The sequence below is a fragment of the Myxine glutinosa genome, chromosome 1, assembly GCF_964187855.1.
Source record: "Myxine glutinosa chromosome 1, kmMyxGlut1.1, whole genome shotgun sequence".
In the NCBI taxonomy this organism is placed as follows: Eukaryota; Metazoa; Chordata; class Myxini; order Myxiniformes; family Myxinidae; genus Myxine; species Myxine glutinosa.
Window position 1 is genome coordinate 338,807,544 of NC_136261.1, and position 23,330 is coordinate 338,830,873.

The 23,330-nt window shown below is 43.5% G+C and overlaps 1 protein-coding gene across 5 annotated transcripts in view; it reads left to right on the forward strand.

The window, feature by feature from the left end:
• Positions 1–23,330, forward strand: part of GGCX (gamma-glutamyl carboxylase) — a 74,881-nt gene that overhangs the window by 42,039 nt on the left and 9,512 nt on the right. For all 5 annotated transcript variants that reach the window (XM_078769820.1, XM_068097870.2, XM_078769821.1 and 2 more), the window contains exons 7-14: positions 319–482; positions 3,736–4,178; positions 4,388–4,446; positions 13,150–13,222; positions 14,522–14,676; positions 15,905–16,074; positions 16,990–17,147; positions 23,027–23,168. In XM_078769820.1, the coding sequence (XP_078625946.1) occupies positions 319–482; positions 3,736–4,178; positions 4,388–4,446; positions 13,150–13,222; positions 14,522–14,676; positions 15,905–16,074; positions 16,990–17,147; positions 23,027–23,168 (1,364 nt within the window). The remainder of the gene's footprint in view (positions 1–318; positions 483–3,735; positions 4,179–4,387; positions 4,447–13,149; positions 13,223–14,521; positions 14,677–15,904; positions 16,075–16,989; positions 17,148–23,026; positions 23,169–23,330) is intronic.

Consider the following 23,330-nt stretch of genomic DNA (forward strand, 5'->3'; position numbering starts at 1 on the left):
TGCATGTAATTTTGTATCGTTTACATTAAAATGCAGAGTTTATTCAAACGTTATTTACATGAATGGTTTTGAGTGCAAAATCGATGGCGCTTCTGCATCTTGTTAGTTTCTGATGCTTACACAGTTTTGTTTCTCTTTTCTTTGTTAATCACCCACCATGTCTTGACACTCATGCATCTTTGATTTTTCTCTTTATTATTCTTTTTCTGTTTTCTGATTGTGCACCCCTTTTCCTCTCCATCATATGTGCACAGCTCAGTCATCATCCATCATTTTGATGCAGCAAAAGCAAATCAATTTATTTTATGATTCTCACAGGCTGTTTCTTTCCGAGGAGATGATTTGCTGGCTGGTTGTACATGGAGGTGGTTTTGGACTGGATATCTCTGCTGGATTCCTGCTCACCTTCCCAGTAACTCGGCTTCTTGGCCTTGTTATGACGTCTTATTTTCACATCATGAATTCACAGCTGTTCAATATAGGTGTGTTTCATATCAGCCCTTATTAATCACCTCCCGAATGCCTCCTTCTTGCTTCTCCTCTTTGTTTCACTTTTTCCTCTCGTACCTCGATTCACATCCCTTCTTTCCGCTTAATCTTCCACTCGGTGGAAGACACCACCATGCTACCATATGCACTGTCCCTGGTAGAGTGAGCCAGGAAACACTAGGAACCGCAGACTTTATGTGGAGCGCCATTTCTTTCATCCCAAATAATTCTCGCTGAAATTCCCTTTCGATGTCACTTGGAAAGAAGTGCTTGGAACAACAAAAACTCTATGTTTATAAGTGGGTTCTTTCACTTAAAAATCATGAATTCGTTTTTAGCTCACCTGGAACAAAAATTGTTCATCGGAGGTATTAGCATCACGCGGTGTCCTTCGGTCAGGCAGCGAGTCAGGCTGTACGTAAACACTCACAACTTATTCTCCGAAACTACACACACACAATTTCGTTGAAACTTGACCACAACCTTCATTACCAGTGATCTACCAAAGTTTGTTCACGGTATTAAAAAACCAGGGGATTGCAAAAAATTGGTATTTTGCTCCGCTACATATTTTGTGGGTCATATATGGTTCTACTAGGTGAGCCCAGGGGCAGTGCCACTATGTTTTTAAAAGGGCTGGATCCTGCAATGTGAGATGTAAATATTATCCACTTTTTGTCTTTTTTAACAACAAAGTAATGCACCCAGAAATTTCAGTTTGGCCTTTTAAGCAGAGCCATTTGAATACCATTGAGTGCTTCATTACCACTTGCAACAACATTGCTCTTATCTCTGCTTCTCAAGCACTGACGTCATAATACATCTTTTTTAAATCCTTTCATTACCTACAGCCCAAATTGGCAAATAAACTACTGGCAAAATAATCTGATAATGTTTACAATGTGTATAGATATTCAAATACTCAGCTGTCTTTAACACTCAAGGCTTTTGCATGTTCCTTTTCCTTCTCCCTTTACTGGCCATTTTTACCTCGACCACTGAAGGTCAACAGTGGTTAATGGTTATATTTTCACCCCTGTTTATCCGTGTGCAGGATATTTCAAAAAGTTATGGACGGATTCGACCGAAATGTGGTCAGCAAGTTGTGTATGTGACAAGAATTAATTGATTAGATGTTGATGAAGATCCGGATGCAAATTTTTAAAGTGATTTTTCACCATTGAGAAGAACCACCTTTAGAGGCCATTTTTCCCCGCAGAGCAGGGGTTGGCCTTTTTTGGGCACCGTGGTCCCCTTTTTGAAGCAATGTTTTATGGCCGGATGCCCTTCCTGCCGCCAACCCTGTTAGCCGCCTCTTGCGACACACAGGGAATTACCAGTGAACTGGTACTCAAATTGCCAGTTCACTGGTAATTCCCTGTGTGTCGCAAGGGGCGACTAACAGGGTTGGCGGCAGGAAGGGCATCCGGCCATAAAACATTGCTTCAAAAAGGGGACCACGGTGCCCAAAAAATAAAGGTCAACCCCACTATAAATAGCGCAATATCTCAAAAAGTTGTGGATAGATTCGGACGAAACTTGGTGGACCCGTTGGGTAGGTGACAAGAACAAGCCGATTAGATTTTGTTGAAGATCTGGATCCAGATCTGGCCTATCAGTGGGATACAAAACGTAAACTGTTCAGCCTGGCGGAGGTATGCGCTCTAGAGGATGGCACTCCATACACAGATTCAGCCTTTAATCTAGCAAGTAATAACTCGTCATTCTGCTGAATAAACTTTTTCATACATTTAGCAACAAGAAAGAGCAATCGGAGATTGCAGACCCTCGTCAGGACGTGTGTGGTTTTGTCCTTTGGGTCCTCGGGGTCTTTTGGGTCCTCTGGGTTTTTGGGTTATTTTGGGGTTCTCTGGGTCTTTAAGGGTCTTCAGGGGTCTTTTGGGTCCTCTGGGTCTTTTGGGTCATTATAGGTTTTATGGTTCTACAGTGTCTTAAAGGGTCTTAGAGTTTGAATAGGGTCTTAGGGGTCTGAAATGGTGTTAGGGTTATAAAAGGTCTTTGTGTTCTCAAGGCTCTAAAGTATTTTTGGTGTCTTAAAGGTTCTTAGGGGTCCTTAGGGTCTTTGTGGTCTTAATGGGTCTCAGGGTTGTAAAGGTTAGTGGAGGTCTTAGGGGTCGTAAAGGGTCTTAGGATTCTAAAGGGTCTAATGTAATTAATACGCATACGCGTGTTTTGTTAGGACAAACAAACGGACCCAAATGCAATACCCTCTCCTCTGGCTAGGGTGACTAATTAATCAAGCAACATGACAACCCCTCTGATTTCATTGTCCTCCATCATAAATTTCTCATAAAATCACCATCCTCTTTCCATGTAGCATCACATACACTAACTAGAACGGCACTCAGTAGAGAGCATACCTCCACCAGGTGAACAATTTACGTTTTGTATCCCAGAGTAGACCAGAAAATCACAATACAGAATCACATTTAATCAAAATCATCAGTCCACAACTTTTTTGAGATATCCTGCTTTGTATCGTTTTTGGCCCGATCTCCCAATGGTGAAGAATCACTTAAAAAATTATCTGATCCGGATCTGGATTCGAATTTACCAAAATTGAATCAATTATTGCTTGTCACACACCAAAACCGTCCACCAACTTTCGTCTGAATCCATGCACAACCTTTTGAGATATTATGCTATAAATCGTTTTTTGCCCTATCTCTCAATGGTGAAGAATCACTTCAAAAAATTCTACTGGCCGAATCCAGATCTTAATTCTTGCTCTCCTAATTTGTCTTTTCATATTCCCATGCTCTCCAGCTCTCAGCATTGTTTGTACATTTCCTTTTTCTGATGCAAATATATTTTGCATCTTCTTGCAAGGATTTCACAAGTTGATGACCGAAGTGGGCCTTTTGCTGCCTCCCCTGACGAATGCGGAACCTCAACCCAGAGGGTGTGGGGTCCCGTTTACTTTGTGGGGTCCCGTCTCTTACAAAATCTTCAATTTTCTTGCACATTTCTTGTGCCACTGAGTCAAAAAACAAGGGAATATAGTTTATGTGGTTTCCTGTTTTCTTTCACAACCAGCAATAGCCCAACAAATGAGATTGCATGCTGCCACATGTTGCTCAAGTCAAGCCGAGTCCCCTTCGTTTGCCTCCCCCTTGTCCTTCTCTTACATCTCACCAAAAACTTTTTTTCCCCACCTTAATGTTTCCTTTCACTAATTAATCATCTTCCCACCTGTTTTCTACTCACCTCATCCCTTACCTGTAGGTATGTTTCCATATGCCATGCTTGCAAGTGGGCCTTTGTTTCTTGCAGCTGATTGGCCGAAGAGACTGGGATTTGGTAGAAACCAGCCAATCAGAAGTGAGCTCTGTCTTTACCCTGAGAGCACTGTGGAATTGAAGAGACAGCAAGGAACGGTTGACAGTAAAGTAATAGGAAGGAGTAAACTTGCCATTGATAGAAAAGACACAACAAAAGAGACAAAAGGTGAGGGAGGAGAGTCAGAGGAGAGGGGGAAGAACACAAGTATTGACTCAAAGATGGCGGGAGTGACACAGACAAGTGGAGCAACAGGTGGAAGAAAGAAGACAAGCATGAAAGGAGCAAGTGGAGGGGGAATGCGATGGATCCACCGTATTGGAGCAGCTTTTACTATAATCTACATCTGCGAGCAGCTCTTCCTGCCATATTCTCACTTTATATCCCAGGTGCGAGTTTTGCAATTTCATGCATGCTAAACTTTTTGATTTGTTCTCCCTCTACATGAAAGTCACAAGATGTCTTTCTTTCTCACATTTCATACTGTCGAAATCGAACGACTCATGCTGGACGACATTAGTCGTAACTGTTTCACTTTTCAGTAGGTGTTTCGTTCCCTCCTGCACTCACTTGAATTTGCATTCCCATCCGTCCCAAGGGCTATAATACCTGGACTGGAGGCCTGTATGGTTACTCCTGGGACATGATGATACACAGGTGCGTGGATAGAATCTTCTTGAACCATTTATTTCGCTGTCAATTGTTAAATTTTCTAATCCATATTGTCTATTACACGTGTGTTGTCTTTCTATTTTTGGATAGGTGGTTGTTTCGTTGCAATATAACTCATGATATTTTGTGATTATGACCCAAATTCAACATTTACCATATTTTAAGTGTATATGTCATTATGGAGTACACGTTGAATCGGCTACTTTTCCCATTTTTCTTTCCTTCATTCATAGATAAGTCGATTTGGAGTACAAGACGAAGCTAGATCAACTAAGGTAGTTAGCAAAACTGTCAATCAGAATAATAGAGGTGATGCTTCCTCCCTGACACTCATAAGGCATCGCTACCTACGATACTTCCAGGGTCATGAATATTAAATTTTTTTGTGTAATTTGAATTACATTGTGGGGCGACCTTTCGGATAAATTAGGAATGTAAATAGTTTTTCAACATGTTTGGTATCATATAGAGGGACAGTGTTTAAAACAACCGACTGAATCATCTGTATATTAAAGTAGCGGCAGTTTTCTGTCTGCCGCGCTACGTCTGCGATGCCATTACGGCATAGGACGGCTGACTCCACCGACAGGCATTTTGATTTTCATGCAGTTCAGGTGAAACACATCGTCGAACCTGTCATATTCACAATTGCCATTCTCTACCTTTACGTTTTCTGTTCAGTATGCAACACAAACAAAGCGATTGCTAAAATGATCATATATCGAAAGGATAGGCGTCACAGGCCTTCGAACGACACATTAGATATAGGCGCCCGCGGAACTACGTAACTCCTAGTCAGGTTCACAATGTTTTTTCGTTCAAAATCATGGTAGATTAGCAAACCTATACATTTTTGGAAACGTTATTACATGGAAAATCTGAAAATCAATGTTTACATTTGCCAATTCCGACCAATTCGACCAATCGACCAATTCCATTCGACCAATTCGACCATTCGACCAATCGTTTCGATCGACCATTCGATCGATTCGATTAGATTCATCGAATTCGATTCGATCGACCATTCGACCAATTCGATTTGCCAATCAATTTGACCGACCTTTGCTTGTGTGGAACGGACTGTGAAAACGATGCGGACTATATTGTCGGATACGACACACAGGACAGTGATGACGAACTCTAAATGGCATATTCTGTAATCGTGTATGTTTGATGCCAATGACTGCCTGTGTATATTTTGTCATTGACTGCCTGTGTAGATGTGAAGTTATACTGACTGCATGTGTATATATGATTTTGCTGACTGCCTGTGTATGTTTGGTGATATGAATTATTGTGACACATTTTGATGTTATTAACTGCCTGTACAAAATGATAACATGTATTTGATTATGCAACTTATCGCGAATATAAAGACAGTATTTTGCACTTCAAAACCTTTGATTCGTGTCTTACCATTCCCCATAGCACTAATTTGATACTTTCGTTGGATTCCTTGTCCCTGAAAATATAGGTTTAGTATATTTTAAAAAGTTTTTAGGGTAATTAGAGGCAGAAATAGAACAAAATATGTATTTTACAGTGGCCATTTTGAAAATCCAAAATGGCCGCCATACAGGTATCTCTCCAAATGTAAACATTGATTTTTAGTTTCCTTATGCTATAACCTTTCCAAAAATGTATAGGTTTGCTAATCTACCATGATTTTGAACGAAATATAATTTATTGACATAGTGAACCTGACTATCCCGGTTAGTGCACCCTTCGCGACAAGACAACAGTCACGTGATTGGATACGTTCAAAACAAACCACAAAAGGGCACGTGTTACAGCTTACTTCCGGTAGTCTCACCCTCACCTATAGGCCTTAGACCTCATGTGTGAGACTTCATGTCTTTCTCACATTTCATACTGTCGAAATCGAACGACTCGTGCTGGTCCACATTAGTCGTAACCACATTAGGCCTTGCCTACAGGCGGCTTCAGGTTTTTTTTTCTGGAGCGATCGATGTAGCGTTCTTGACTTCCTGTTGCCTATACACTGCCCGGGTTTTTTCCCTTTGAGAGTTTAAGGCAGCGCTCCATTGCCTTTTCACCGCCTAAATGGAGGTCTTCTCACATGGCCAACGAAGGCTTGTAGCGTGGAAGTAACTAATTAATTAGCCTAAGTTTCTTTAAACAGTATATCGCTTTCATAATACCGGTAATAATAACATAACGTTAATAATTATAGTAACTATAGTCATAACACTGCAATCCCTTTGTCGTGACTACAAATTAACAGGTTTAAAGATTTGTATTGTTTATGACTCAATGAGAAGCGGTATACTGATAACTGATAACAAGCCGTAACTAATTTTCTGGGGATGGGGGGGAGGGGGGGGGGGGTGGAGGATAGAGTCCCTTTATATACAGAGTTGCGACATAGAGGGTCCGGAAAAATCTAGTCATGTGATTGCGTGGAGCCATTTTGAGTCCATCGCGGACAGGATCAGGATCGGACGCATATCGGTCAGCGTTTTAACGTTCCCGCTGTACGCAGCGTTCTCATTCGTGTTTTACATCGATGGATGTGCCATCTTGGTGCGCGGAATGATGTCACCACGCCAGCGAGCCATCGTGTCCGCCACAACACGGACGCGCCACAACGCGTGCCATTTTGTGGTGCACAGGATGCTTTCATGGCTGAAAAGAACGTCGCAACAATGTTTGTGGAGAGAGCAGAGCAGATAACGAGAGATGTTCACTTCCCAACGAGCCACAATCTGAAAGCCAAACTGCTTACAAAATTCATCAACACACGCCTACACATCTTTTGTAAGAAAAAGACACATCAACGCAGGCAACAAGCTGCACAAGCAAAGAAGGGGGGTGAACTTGGCAGCAAGAGCATGGCAATGAGACAATTGGCTGCAAAAGTGAAATAGATATTTCCATTGGACTTCAGTTGCAGGACTGCAATGTGCTGTACACCTACAAGCTAGCAACTTACGTGGATAATTGGACTAAATAATCATTTTGAAAATGTTATCATTAACATTTTCTCTAATATGTTATTTCAACAGGGAATAATACACATATCCAAGTTATTTTAAAGCTATGGACTAACATACATTTCAACATGATATTTCTGAGAGGGAATGATTGTAATATTGGTTGCAAATTAAATAAATGTACTGTATGAATATCTCGCAAAGGAGCTCTTTATGAATGACGAGAATTTGAGCATGTATAGTTGTATACTCTGTTTTGAGGTACATGAATCAAAACTTACAAATTGTTGTTTATATACATGTACCAATGCCCTCTGCTAAAGGCACTTTCCTGCCTGTGGTAGTTAGTACTCCAACAAGTGAATGACATGCTTTGTTTTTAACAAAATTATGTAATTTGCTATAAAAGTGGAAGGTTACAGGTTCACGGTTTGAGTATTAATCGTAAATGAGTTCAAAGCCTTTCACAATGGTCTCTGAGACCTACGTAAAACAAATAATAAAATAAGTTTCATTTTTTGTACTTTCACATGGAAGATAGGATTATTGTCATTCAAAATTTTCAATGATGCTCCAGAAAGAATTTGCTAGAAACCAATTCATGCCAGTGATACAGTTGTATGCCACAACTGAGAAAGGGGGGGGGGGGGGCATGCATTGAATGTATGTATTTGTCTCTGTTGATTTGAATGTGTGAGGACATTAACTTGTGTTTGTGTGTGTGACTTTCAATTTATAATTTGTATGTGTGTGCATTAGCACATGCGTGTATGTGTGTGTGTGTGATTGTAAATATGTAATTTGTATATGTATTAGAGAGTGTGTGTGTGTGTGTGTGTGTGTGTGTGTGTGTTTGTGTGTGTGTGTGTGTGTGTGTGTGTGTGTGTGTGTGTGTGTGTGTGTGTGTGTGTGTGTGTGTGTGAGAGAGAGAGAGAGAGAGAGAGATAGAGAGAGAGATAGATAGAGGGAGAGAGGGAAAGAGGGGGCCGGGGGTAGGGGGGCTAATCTATTTTTGGTGGGATTAATATATGATCGGCAACATGCAGCAAAGTTTAGATTAATAATTTAAATATGAAAATTTAACAAACACAAATATATACCCACACACGATAAACAAGGTCAAACAACTGCAGAAATACAAAGATAACTCTTAACATTGTATTGTACATGTACATGTATAAGCAGGAGGTGTTCGAGTCTTGCTCTCGCCTCCCTGAAATTAAAATGAGGCTGAAATAAGCAGCACGTGTACCTGTCTAGTTCATTCCTTCTTTGTCATGGTTCTAAATGTCTGTGACTGTTAACTCACAACCAGCTCTGTGATTTTCTTCTTTATCATATGGCTCTTAGTTGTCATAAATCTTCTATTTTGTCATCTTCACATAATTTGTTCATTATCAACATGGAAAAGACCATTCCCATCTCTCATACATAGAGAACATAATGGAATACACGGTTCAATGCACTAGCGCCATACGGCGGCTCCGCACTGAATGGACTCAAAATGGCATCAAATCGTTAGTTGTCGCTACTCTCTCTATAAAGGGACTCTAGTGGAGGAGGAAGTTGGGATGGGGTGGAGAGAGAGTTAGAGGTTTTCAGGGGGTGGGGGAGGTGGATGGGATAGTTGGAGATTGGGGGAGGGAGAGTAGGAGGTGGGAGGATCAAATAAAGATTTTCTCTTATGGCCAACAAGGACTTCTACCGTTTTTGTTCCGTGGGTTCAATTTTTTCGGTTCCGTGGGTTCAATTTTTTTCCCGAAGCGATCGATACAGCGTTTCGGTTTCCTATACACGGCCAGTGTTATTTTCCTGCGCTCGCGAAGCGAAAAGTGGGGTTCAGCATTCAGCTACGTACGTATGCCGTACGCCATGTGCCGTACGTGTCTGCATTTTAAAAATTCATTTTCTCAGCAAACGTTGGTCCGATTGACACAAAACTTTACCATAGAAGCGCCTCCGCCTGTAGAATTTTTTTATTAATAATTATGACGTCACAGATCACGTGGTATGGACGCCATCTTGGAAAAACGTTACACCTCTATATCTCCCAAACTGCTCAATGGAAAAAATTGAAACGTGACTCATTGTCAAGTACTCACCATGGGGAATAAGATATGTTGATGGTGATGTCAACAGTGCCTTAATTATGACTTCATAATTTGACAAGTACAACGCTTGATCTGATCAGTATGAATAAAACAAAAATTCCTCTGCAACTGTTAGACCGATGGACACAAAATTTTCAGAATATGTGCGGCTCCTCCTGTAGAATTTTTTTATGCTAATTATAACGTCATATGTCACGTGGTACAGACGCCATCTTGGAAAAAATCGAAAAACGTTGCACCTCTATATCTCCGAAACCACTCCATGGAAAAAATTGCAACATGGCTCATTGTCAAGTACTCCCCATGGGGAATAACATATGTTAATGATGATTTCATCGGTGCCTTCGTTATGACGTCATAATTCGAGAAGTACAACACTTATCCGATCATTGTGAATTTTTTTTCTCAGCAACTGTTAGTCTGATGGGCACGGAATTTTCACCATAGGAGCGCCTCCTCATGTTGAATATTTTAATGATAATCATGACGTCATAGGTCATGTGGTACAGACGCCATATTAGAAATACCAAAAAATGTTGCACCTCTATATCTCCAAAACCGCTGCATGGAAAAAATTGAAACATGGCTCATTGTAAAGAACTCCATATGGGGAATAGGTGTTGTTAACGATGACGTCATTGGTGCCATAATTATGACGTCATAATTCGACAGGGACAACGCTTAGTCTGATCAGTTTGAAATGTATTGAGCGTGATTTATGCAACAATTATATTAGAGAATATAAATTTATGATGTAGTCGCTCACGTGGTCTGGCAGCCATATTGGATCAAAGAAAAAAAAAAGTTCAAAAACAGAAGAGTTGGCTCGCAACAAGTTGACTGCGCAGGGTAAGTGTTCTATGAATACCATCTCTTTTTTTTTCTGCGCCCTGATGCCTTTTCACCGCCCAAATAAATGTTATCTCCCATGGCCAACAAGGACTTTTTCCGTTGAAGTTCTGCAGGTCTGGCCATAACGAATTAGGTTATGTTTCATGTTAATGTCGTGTTTGTCATAATAATAACGTTAACGTTTATAATATATCGTACGGCAATGACGTAATAATTATTTCATGTGTATTATTTCAGAAACCACTTCTGGTTACTAATTCATTTAACCAAGATCCCTGATCTTCCTGAGGTCCGGATGCTCATTGGTGAGCGTGCCGGGTCTATTCTCCTTATTCCTATAATTATTTTTCTCCATATGACACGGATCTTCCTTTCTAACTCCGACGATGACAGTTTCCGGTCAGGACAGCCTTTGTGATGACTATCAACAAAAGCCAGGGTCAAACAAAGCCTATATGTAAAACAAATTGAAAATGTAAAATGTCCTCAGGGACTCCATCCCCCTCGTCCCTCTCCCTCGATCCGACACTGAAATAAAAGTTTTATTTTTTACTGATTATAACTATTGTTCGCCATCACAAAGCACAAATGACGTCAATTGAAACAAAGGCGATGCCCCGATAACGCTAATTCACAACGTTTGTTTCAACGAGATGTAAGCTTATGAAACAACACGTTTGTTTCCTGATTGGCACTTCAAATTCACCTTCATTGACACTTTCATTTTGCAATATTAATCGTTTATTTTCACTCCGATGTCTGATCTATGGGGACATAAAACAAATTCATAACATTATTTTTTGGCAGTAAGTGTACAGATCACTAAAATCAACAATGGGTTGTTAGCAGTAAACATAAACTTCCAGGAGCATGTGAGGCAGCGCTTCGTTGCCTATACACCACCCAAATATAGGGAAGGTTTTTCGCAGAGCTCTATTCCACAGGTCCCTGCTAGTTATGTATTAATCCATAGATAAGTCGATTCTGAATACAAGTCGAGGCCCAGACTTACAGGTAAAAAGTATTGACTTGCACACCAAGAAATACGGTATGCTTTTGTGTATTTCCATGTTTTATTATTTTAACTGCCTGCCCTTTCTTGCTTTAATTCCTTATCTCAAAAAGCGACCATTTTCTGCATTTCAATGTTACTTGGCGGCTGTGACGGTATCCGAGAGTTGTGCACACTCACATTGGAGCTGTCTAGCCTGGGTTTGAATCTCCACCCACCTATAAACTGTCATCCTAATGTTTTGATGCAGGACAATGCCGCCTATCAAATGGACGTTAAGCCAAAGGACCCGTCTGCCATCAATGGTTGTTGGTCGACATCAAAGATTCCCCAGAAGACTTTCGCAAAGTGTGGTCGGGTTATCGCCGGCACTCTGGCCAAATCCTAAATTCCTTCCCTTGAAGGAGCGATGCTCCAACGCGAGTCGGAAGGATTGACGCGACCAAAGACAGAAATTCGTCCGAGTTGCTTTATTGCACGTATCAAACTCGGGTACTCTGAAAAGCCCGTTTATCGGGCAGCAATATATATACACATTATGCCGGAGCGTTTGCCCGGGAAAAGCGAGACCGGGCATGCCCAGGCGTCAAGGGCGAGTCCTGGAAAGGCGAGTCTGGACCTGCCCGGGCATCCTGGGCGAGCCCTGGAAAGGCGAGGGCGGGCATGCCCGGGCGTCCTGGGCGAGCCCTGGAAAGGCGAGAGCGGGCATGCCCGGGTGTCCTGGGCGAGCCCTGGAAAGGCGAGAGCGGGCATGCCCGGGTGTCCTGGGTGAGCCCTGGAAAGGCGAGGGCGGGCATGCCCGGGAAAGGCGAGGGCGGGCGAGCCCTGGAAAGGCGAGAGCGGGCATGCCCGGGTATCCTGGGCGAGCCCTGGAAAGGCGAGGGCGGGCATGCCCGGGCGTCCTGGGCGAGCCCTGGAAAGGCGAGAGCGGGCATGCCCGGGTGTCCTGGGCGAGCCCTGGAAAGGCGAGAGCGGGCATGCCCGGGTGTCCTGTGTGAGCCCTGGAAAGGCGAGGGCAGGCATGCCCGGGAAAAGCGAGGGCGGGCGAGCCCTGGAAAGGCGAGAGCGGGCATGCCCGGGCATCCTGGGTGAGCCCTGGAAAGGCGAGGGCGGGCATGCCCGGGCGTCCTGGGCGAGCCCTGGAAAGGCGAGAGCGGGCATGCCCGGGTGTCCTGGGTGAGCCCTGGAAAGGCGAGTCTGGACCTGCCCGGGTGTCCTGGGCGAGCCCTGGAAAGACGAGTCTGGGCATGCCCGGGAAAGACGAGACCGGGCTTGCCCGGGAGGCTCGGGCGAGCCCGGGAACAGCGAGTCCGGGCATGCCCGGGAGAGGCGCGTCTGGGCCTGTCCGGGCGGCCTGGACGAGCCCGGCATGGTGATTGCTCCCTGGCCGCGTCCTTGGTAGGTGTAAGGCGATTGTGTACACCCAGCGGTAACCGCTACACCTTACTGATTGCTCTGCAGGCAACGGAAAACCACCCAACGTAACCTTTGCCCAGGAACTGCTTCGGCAGCACTGATGCTCTGTTAAAAGGATGATACTTTTGATTGATCGAGTTGTTTACTTCCTCCTTGCAATCTGGACGAGTATGATTCCATTCTTATGTCAAGCATGTTATCATGTTAATAGAGGATAAGGCTGGAGTGGTTTGTGATTTAAGCTTTTGTCATTTATTTTTTCAATGGTAATTTTATCGTAACTTACGTCATGTCTTCACCTGACAAGTGTCTTTGTCTTTGTCTCTACCCATTCCTGTCTCAGCCGTTCACACCAGCATGTCCGCATCATGTACAAAGATGGGAAAACAGGAGAGACAGGGTTTCTGAAACCCGGGGTAAAGACTTCTATGCAAATGCATTTCCCCCATTGTTTTATACAAGCCACAAATATAATTTGCAAATATCATTCCGACTTTCAGTTTGTGATTGATTGTTTGGAGGTTCATGAATCCACTTCTATTTTTATTGGGCTTTACTTATGGCACTTACAGGTTCTTCCATCAATGTTGAAGTTTCAATGCATTTTAATTGTCATTTATTTTTCTTCAGCAATTATGTGTCATGGAGGAGCTTAGACACAAATTACATTAAGGCCAAGGAAACTATGGTCGCAGAAAAATCCACTGATGCAAACCTGTTGCTCGTAGGCATGGAGGCAAGACCGAGTTATCAAGACCAAGCCAAAGCACCAAGTTATCAACGCCACTCCATTACGAAATTTTAATTTCCAGATGTTTAACATATTACAATTACCGAAATTAAAATGTGATTTTATTTATTTAATTATTGGCATTAATGCATTTAGTGTCCCTTTAAGGTAGATTTGAGTTTAATTACCCCGCCCCCACGAAGTGAAAATTGGGGGTTAACTTAAATAATTGGTTCATGTCTGTCCGTCTCTCAGTCCTTCTGGCCACAAACGTCGTTTTTGATCGAGGAACAAATTCGTTTTATTGAATGGTATATTTTGAACACTAATCGCAACGCAAATTGGGGAAAAAAAACCTGCCGTTTAACAGTACTTTGGCTCTGAATTTGTCCTGATTGTGCATGCGCAGGGAGGAGAGAGAGATAATATTTTTACTCTGGCAGTCAAAGTCTGGTACCTGGCAGTCAAACAAAATTGAAAATCATTCCAAACACAAAACTTACTGTTTTTAAGGACGTTATGAAGAACACATACAACAGACACAAATAACTACTGTGACGTCCACAAACTGTTTATTGTAGCATGATAGCGGGCGCATGCAGAGCACACGTGACATCGATTCTGAGCAAGGCACTCGGCAGGTAATGCAGATTATAGGACATAATTAAACTGCTGGAGTCCTCAATTGCACAAGGCCTTTTGTGCTGGTAACAGGAAAGGAGTGCCTCTGATTTGGAAGAATCGTGCAGTGTTAGATAGGGTGGTGTAAGAGCCACTGCGTCAATGGTAGTAAATAGCAGAATAATTTTTTTTCTACGGCCTTACAATCTTAAATTAAAGGTAAAGTTTTGGAATTTTTTAAAAATTTGAACACCACACAGGGTAACAGGTTCTATGAACTCTCTGGTTAACATCTGTTTTTGAATAAATATTTTGTGATATTATCATGGAGGATCATGCTGTAATCACTTTATTTGCATTGTAGGTTTGGGCGTTGACTCGGAGATGGAAGGATCACCCGGACATGCAGAAACAGTACGCAGCATGTGCAGCGCACATCCTGCAAACGTGGCATGACGTGCAAGAGCCACAGATCTACATGGACATCTGGAGCTCACTCAATGACAGATTCCAGCAAAGGTTTATCCACAAAGAATGCCACACATAATGCCCATTTATTTGCACTGGGATTTCACCTGTCGCTGCCCAGACACTGTCAGAAAGTGTTTTTATTCAAAACTTGATTATCAGGTATTGTTATTTAAACATTATAATAGTTTGCAGTTTTAATCTATTTTTCGGTCATCTAATCCTGATTCTCAAAGAGATGAACTTATAATAAAATGGGTCGTCATATCCGGATGTCCGTCTGTTAACTTTTTGCTATTTTTGCTACTCCTCCCTTATCACCTGGCTGATCGTTCTGAAACTTGGCACATGAATACAAGACAGTAGTCCGCACAATCGTTCGGGCTTCGATTTTTTTTTTTTCGAATCATGGGGGCTCCCGGTGAAAGGGGGTTGGAGGGGGGACCCCAAACTTCAGATCCCTACTCGCCCGTTATTTACAAACTGATTGCTCTGAAACCCGATACAGCTCTTGTACTCGATGATCTGCAGGATCGCTCTGTCTAAGATTTTTCGATTTCATATCAGGGGGCTCCCAGGGCGACCCCCCCCCCCCCACACCTCAAATCAGCAGAGGTCTGAACTACAACCCGAAGAGGTGACCGTCATTTAATTAAATAATAATAATTTAAAAGTACGATTTATACCAGAGGTTTATTTGCTTAACCTATCCTGCTTAACATACGTGTTTACTTTGTAATAGCCTTCCATAAATGCAAATATAGCACCAATCTCCCAGATTTAAGCATTGGTGTGGCTGAACCAGTTTCCTTGCTCGGAACACCCTAATTGGTTGGCCATTGCCTTCTCAGTGGTAGTGAGGGCAGGAATTTGGAACCTTATTCGGGCATGAACACACTCTGGTCACCTTTTTTGAAAGGAACCACAGGTCAATATGGTCCACCAACGAAGCGCTACTCATAGGGATAGTCAGCTTAATGCTTCCTCAAAAAGAATGGTATATTCCAGGCCCTACCTGCAAAGCACCAGAACAATTGTTTTTGTCAGATTTGACAAGAATCGAACGAGCAGTCGACACAAAATGGTGATTATACAATCTTTGAGCTATTCTGGTGGATGTAACCATTTCCAATCATAAGAAGTTATAATGATCATTAATAATTTGGACATTCTCTACTTCTATATTAATTCTTATGGTAGTTACCCCTCCCCCGCTTTCATTCCCCATTTTAGTGTTTTACTCCAATTTTTTTTCCGATTCCATCATGTCAATTTCAAGGCTTGTCGATCCAAGAGTGGACCTTGTGCGAGCCAATTGGTCTCCCTTGCGCCCAGCACCATGGCTGTTACCCCTATTGGCACAGTTGTCTCCATGGCGACAGCGCCTTCGTGAACTGGATGCACAGTTATCTGAGGGAGAGGAGGCTGTCTTCCTTGCTGATTTTCCAGGTCATAATTTTTTTTCCTTATATTGATATATGTGGGAACATAACACGCCTAGACCAGGAATCAAACACAGGTCAATTTAATTATTTATAATCCCGTTCATTTATTTAATTGTTTATATTCACCTGTTTATATTCAACTGTTCACCACCATCTCTTATCTTCCCCCATCCAAAACCTTGATCTTCTCTACCCCCACTAATTTCACCCCAAATCCTACACTTTTTTGAAATACCAACTTCTGTCCTGGAAGTCCTTGGTCTCCTTGTGTTTTATACCTCTCCCCCCCTCCCCCCCTCCCCCCTTCCCACTCCTCCTACCCCCAGGCCCTCTCCCTCCCGCGCTTCTCCCTGCTCTCAGGTGTTGTGTTTGTGTGCTTCCCCTCCTCTCCCCATCTTGTCTTCCGCTCCCTCTTTTTGTATGTTTTGTTTGTCTGGTTGATTTGTTTGTGAAATAAATGTTAGCTCTTTCACGAGCCTCGATTCAGTATCAAAATTTTTTTTTTAAATGCCCCCAGTGGTGTTTATAATAGCGGACATGGATTTGTCTCCCCGTTGGAGGAACACTCTCTCCTGAGCAGGCCGTTGGTGCTCCTATGGTTGGCAGCGAGTGCCCCGGAAGCATTGACGGAAAGAGAGTGGCAATCATATATGTGGGAAATTTGCATGCTCGGTCAGGGTCACTAGGATAGCTCAGATGGCAGAGCACTGGTACGGTTCACCAGAGGACCTGGGTTCGATTCCTGGTCTGGGCGTGTAATTTTCCCACATATATCAATTTAATTATTTATAATCCTGTTCATTAATGTAATTTATTTTTCCATTCTTATAAACATATACTTCCTTCATATTAAATGCAGGTTCTGTACTTAACATTCAACTTGTTTATTATTATCCTTCATCAACCTTTACTCCCATAGGCCTTCATCTGGAGAACTTCATAACTGCAGACCTTAAAGTGTCCATCGAGGTCCTATCAGGCTCAGTTGCTGTTGAAACGTCCCTGAAACGAGGAAGTGATGAAGATGACCCTGAAAATTGGCAAAATACATCTTTGAGTATTGGTGAGACAATGAAGGTCAGTTTTTGTGAGTTGCTCGCCTTCACGTTAGGGGAAGCAGGATCTGAAAACAGCCGTGAGATATATACTGGATTGGTCAAGGTTTTAAACACTTATTTAAAAAATCCATTATGATTTCTCATGAGATCTGATAGATATTAGAGGAAATTGGATGTCATGTGAAATTTTTTGTGAATATCTATCTATAATTCCAGTAATCTCTGTACGTTTGTACGTTTGTACGTTTGTCTGTCTGTGACCGCTGTTTCTCGACAACCACGGGTCCGATATACTTTTAACTTGCCAGGTATATTGCTGGGGACCCGAGGATGTGCCTTTTCAAGGTTTCATATTAATCGGACAATTACTTACCGAGCTATGTACAAAAAACGATTCAACCAATCAGAGAGCAGCGAACGATCGCGTGTGCCGGCGTTGCGAATGGACCAAACCATTCCATGTAAATAGAGGGGGGGGGGGTTCTGTGGTCGTTGCGAATGGACGAAACCATTTCATGTAAATAGAGGGGGGGGGATTGTCACTGTACTCGCAAGCCGTTCGCCGTTCGCTTTGGCGTTGCGAATGGACCAAACCATTTCATGTAAATAGAGGGGGGGGATATAATTTTAGATAGATATATAGTACGGGCATATATATAGTACGGGCATGCCCTAGTTATGTGAAAGCTGAATGTGCTCTTCAATTTTTTTTTTTTTTTTTTTTTTTTGTATACTGAATCGAGGCTCGTGAAAGAGCTAACATTTATTTCACAAACAAATCAACCAGACAAACAAAATATACAAAAAGAGGGAGCGGAAGACAAGATGGGGAGAGAAGGGGAAGCACACAACCACAACATTTGAGAGCAGGGAGAAGTGTGGGAGGGAGAGGGCTTGGGGGCAGGAGGCGTGGGAAGGGGGGGGGGGGTGGGAGAAGTATAAAACACAAGGGGACCGAAATTAGCGGGGGTACAAAAGATCAAGGTTTTGGATGGGGGAGGATAAGAGATGGTGGTGAACAGCTGTTTTAAAGACCTGGAGGGTGGAGTGGGATTGAAGAGAGTGAGGGAGTTTGTTCCAGAGGCGGGAGAAAAGAGGAATGAAGGAGTGAAGGTGAGCAGAAAGTCTTGATTTTGGCAGTTTAACCATAAGAGGGTTGCAGGCAGATCTTGTGCGACCTGTAGGAATATTTGGGGGACAGAGCCCAGAGAGGGCTGGGGGGGCAAGGCCAGAGAGGAGTCGGTAGAAGACGGAAAGACCACCAACCTGCCTGCGGTGAGTGAGTGAAAGGCCCTTGGAGTTAGCTTCATCGCGGGGGATTCCAATGATTCTGAACGCTTTGGTTTCAACAGCGTGAAGACGGGCTAGGTGTGAGGCAGGAGCACCAGACCAGAGGGGAGAGCAGTATTCCATAGAGCTGCGGATGAAAGCCTTGTATGTGGTGAGGAGCTCAGGTGTGCCAAGGAAGGACTTCGCACGATGGAGGATGCCCAGTCGGCGACTGGCTTTGGAGGCCAGATTTGAAATGTGGTTTTCCCAGGAAAGATCATGGCAAATAGTGAGACCCAAAAGCTTGAGTGACAGAACTTCTTGGAGAGGATTATTCAGAAAGTGGATGGGAGGGTTTTCCAGTCGGTCTTTTCGGAGAGACATCGTAAGAGTGTGAGATTTATCAGGATTGAAAGACATGTTCCATTTGTTTGACCAGTCTGTGATTTTGTCCAGGTCTGCAGAGAGTGAGGAGGCTGCAGACTGCCGATCTGAGGGATGAGGAATGGAGCGACAGAGAGTAGAGTCGTCAGCAAAGAGATAGAGAGGATTTTCAAGAGAGTCAGAGAGATCATTGATGAAGACCAGAAAAAGCACAGGGCCCAGAACACTACCTTGGGGAACTCCAGCCTGAACAGGTAGAGGAGATGAGAGAAACCCATTCAGGGCCACACGTTGACTACGACCAGAGAGGAAGTCCGCCAGCCATGCGTGGAGATTTCCATGGATACCAAAGGAGGAGAGTTTGGTGAGCAGAGCAGGGTGCCAGACCGTATCGAAGGCACGTGAAATGTCAAGGGAGACGGCTCTAATTTCCTGTTTGGCGTTGAGGACCTCCATCCATTGTTGAGAAAGCAGAAGCAGCATGGCCAGAGTAGAGTGACCAGGTCTGAAACCAAATTGATGATCAGAGATCAAGCCATTGGAGAAGAGGAAAGATTTCATATCTGAAGATTTCATATTGCTTCCATATCCCAGGAAGAGGGGGGTGTGGAAGTCCATTTTGGACTTCCAAGTGTTCGTGAGATGTCTATCTTCATGAGTAGGCAAGTTATTGCCAGCATCTCAATTGAAATTTGTTCCTCATCCTTTTAATTGTCAAGATAGTTAAACAACATGTGTTATAATGACAAATCTCCTTTCTGGTCTCTTATCAAAATCCTCACGAAGGCACCAATCTCCAATGTATTGCTCAAGAGAGGAACACTAATATTAGATGTGATTATAGAAATGTTTCAGTAATAATTATTTGATGAATCTTAACGATATTGTATTACGGTTTAAAAGAATCTTGTAGAAGACAAGGCAATTATATTGTTGCGGTTTTGAGTTTTGGTAAGTCAGTATAATAAAGGTTAAATTCCCCCCTCATAGTTAGTCACACAAACAACATGAAGCCTCGCGATGGTGTAGTTATCTCTTTGTATTTGTGAAAATAGTCCTTTTCCTATGTTAGTTCTGCGTTGAGTAGAGTAAGGAGAATAGGTCCTTCTCTTACTTCCATTGCCTTATATCGCCTCATGCCTCTTTGTGCTGCCTTTGGTTCTTTTGGTGCGAATTAACATGAGGCAGGCCTAGGAGGGTCGGGGCGGGACCGAATGAGGGCGGCAGAGGAGCTGACGGTAAGCGTGAGCCGCCAATCAGGGCTCAGAGTGTGTGGCGGCAGCACTGCGTCACAGGGCGTGGTTGGAAGGTTCGAGAAGGTTCAGGGCGTGTAGATATAAGCTGTTGCGCAAAGCCACCAGAGAGGAGTTGGCGAGCAATGAGAGTGCGCGGTGAGTAGTTGGCATCCAGGAGTTCGAGCAGCAATTGAGGTACGAGGACTGAGTTGGCATTGAGTGGAGAAAGACGCGCATGAACCAGGATACGCGCTCATATGAAGTGATGCTCGGTTGAGCTTGAAGCCGAGCCGCATATAGTGCATTGAGTTACACGAATGATAACGCGCTGTGTAACCGCCAGCCGCGCTGAGAGACGCGTACTTTTCCTTCCTACCTCATCGGCTGCCTTTTATTCGGGAGACGCGCTACGAGGATCCTTCCACCGCCTGCTTGCCATCTTCGCGGGACGTGCTGGGACCGTGGAGAGCCGGACGGGGTTCTTGGACGACCAAGTCGGCGCGTTTGGGCCTAAACATCATCCTGCCTGCAATTTCCTGTGCGAGTGTGAACGGGCCCGAGTCTGGGAATTAAGATAAGACTGATTAAGTGCTGCTCTGTATCTCTGCTTCTACTGATCCTTGTACATACGTGGGAATAATAATTAAACCTGTGTTCTTCCTTCCATTCGATCGTTCTCGTGTTTTCCTCATTGACTAAGCGTGGTACGAATAGAACCGCTCTAATCGGGGTCCAATATTTAACGGTGACTGCACAGACCACGTGGTACGCAATCCGCTCGGTGTACTCAAATTACACGTGGCTCGTGCGAGGCTTGATTCCCCGCTCCGTGGCAGCGCAGGGATTTAGGTACGAGCGAGACTTTGTCCCGAAACCCTACCTTGCGTTTGCCCGGAAGAGGTGTTTCAAGTCTCTCGGTTCCGCCAAGCCCAGAAAGAACAAGGGGCTTAATCCCCCCTTGGTAAGGGTAAGAAGGGCGGCGGAAAACCGTAACAATATTTTTAGAGATATATACAGACTTCGCATTTAATATGGAATATTTTTTTTGTGGGCGCGAACTTACTTTTCAAGATGACTTAGAACCAAAAGTTCATTGGAATTATGTTGAAATTATTCTAGATTTTGTTAATGTGACCTTTGAAAGAAACAAAAACCACATTTGACATTTCGAAGCAAATAAATTGATCCTTGAAAGTGATGTAAACTGATATCGAACTCAATTCACGGACAGTACTGTGTTAAACTTCTGTACGTTTTCCAGAAGTATCTCTTTATTTTGCACATTAGCCAAAAAAATTTTCAACAAAAACAAAAGCTAAATTATGACTGGGATTACGGAAAGTAAAATTACAGTTCAGTACTTCGTGTAACCCCCACGAGCATTCAGGAGAGCCCGTACACGTCGAGGCATGCTGTTCACGAGATATGCCAAGGTTTGGACAGGAATCGCTTGCCATGAAGTTACAATAACCTGCTGCAATTCACGCACAGAGGCAGGCTGCTGGTCCAAGTTGTCGATTTGACGCGTTAATTCTGCCCACAAGTTCTCTATCGGATTCATATCCGGGGACATGGCAGGCCACTCCATATGCTCTACACCACGGTCAGCAAGAAAGTGTTGGATCATGCGAGCACGATGAGGCCGTGCATTGTCATCTTGGAAGACAAAGTTTCCTCGAAAGGCTGCACGAGCAAATGGAAGCAAAGTTTCTTCCAGAATGACCCTGTACTTGAACTGGTTCAGGTTTCCATTCAGAACAACCAGGTCAGTTTTGCCCCCTGCATGAAAAGCAGCCCAAACGGTCACCCCACCACCTCCAGCTTGGACTCTTGGCACTATACAATCTTCGTTGTGGGCTTCATGCACTTGTCTGCGCACTCGGACGCGGCCATCTTGATGATAGACCAGAAATCTAGACTCGTCACTGAGGGTCACGTGATTCCAGTGTCCTGGCTGCCATTGACGGTGCTCTCTGGCCCACTGCAATCGGCGCTGGCGGTGTTGTCTGGTCAGGCATGGCTTTCTCAGGGGACGCCTGGCACGATAGCCTGCTTGAACCAGTCGTTGGTTGACTAGCCTTCTGGATATAGGCACATTTGTCAGTTGCTGCCACTCAGCCCGAAGCCGATTAGCTGACTTGGTACGGCCATTGCAGACTAACCGGTGCAGCTTGCGATCATCTCTCCTTGTGGTTCTGCGTGGACGTCCTGGCCTCGGTATTGGAGTAGGGACACCCCTCTGAGCATTTCGTTTCAGGATCTTTGACACCTGACCTTGAGTGATGCCATACTGCCGAGCAATAGCACACTGTTTCATGCCAGAATTTCGTAAAACCACCACTCCATGACAAACAGCATTGTCAAGTTGACGGACCATCTCCAGAGGAAGCGGCAATAACTTTTGTAGATGTGCAGCAGTTTTTTTCCACTAGTACAGAACGCAACAACCCTTATATACCCGATTGTGAAGCCAATCGTCAAATGTACCTGTCCTTACATTTTCTCACGCCACCTGTGATATAATCCTGTTATTGACTTCTTGCTGCGAAAGACAATCAGTGACATGGTTCTTTCAACAAAGACATCACCGAAGGGTAAAAGAAACTCACCAGATTGATGTACTGAGTTCAGAAAGTAAACCCAAGTCAAGAAAAAATATATATTCCATATTAAATGCCAAGTCTGTGTATATATATTTCAACCGAGTTCAGTGATTTGAAAGTATGACTTGCAGACTTTGGCGCCAGAGAGATGAAAGAGTTGCCGGAACGTTCGTGTTGAGTCCTGGTCATGTACGCCGGCAAAGTATTTTGTTGTAATCATTGTTATATTCTGAGTGAATTTCCTCCAAAGAATTAAATCTTCAAAATTGTTATTGGTGTGGACATTTTAGTCTGTTTACATTCTTCAACAGGGGCATCAACCATGAATTATCTTTAGCATTGTACGAGTACTTGAACATTTTATTAATTGTGTGCTCTAACTCCTTGATTTTCTTACTTCTTACCAGCTTCCATCTGGATCATACCATCGGGTCTATCCTCTCTCGAGTGAACCAGCCTGCTATGGATACATTTCTTTCAATCAAACACTGGCTGATATCAAGCACAATCTCACTCGGCTCATCTCACTACGAGAAGCCATTCTCAATGGTACATTTATTTCAATGCATGACGAGCCAGCGATAGTTGCGTTTTCATCTATCTATAATTCCATTAATCTCTGTGTGTATGTGTGTGTGTATGTATGCGACAACGATTTCTCGACAACTACCGGTCCGATATACTTGAAACTTGCCAGGTATATTGCTGGGG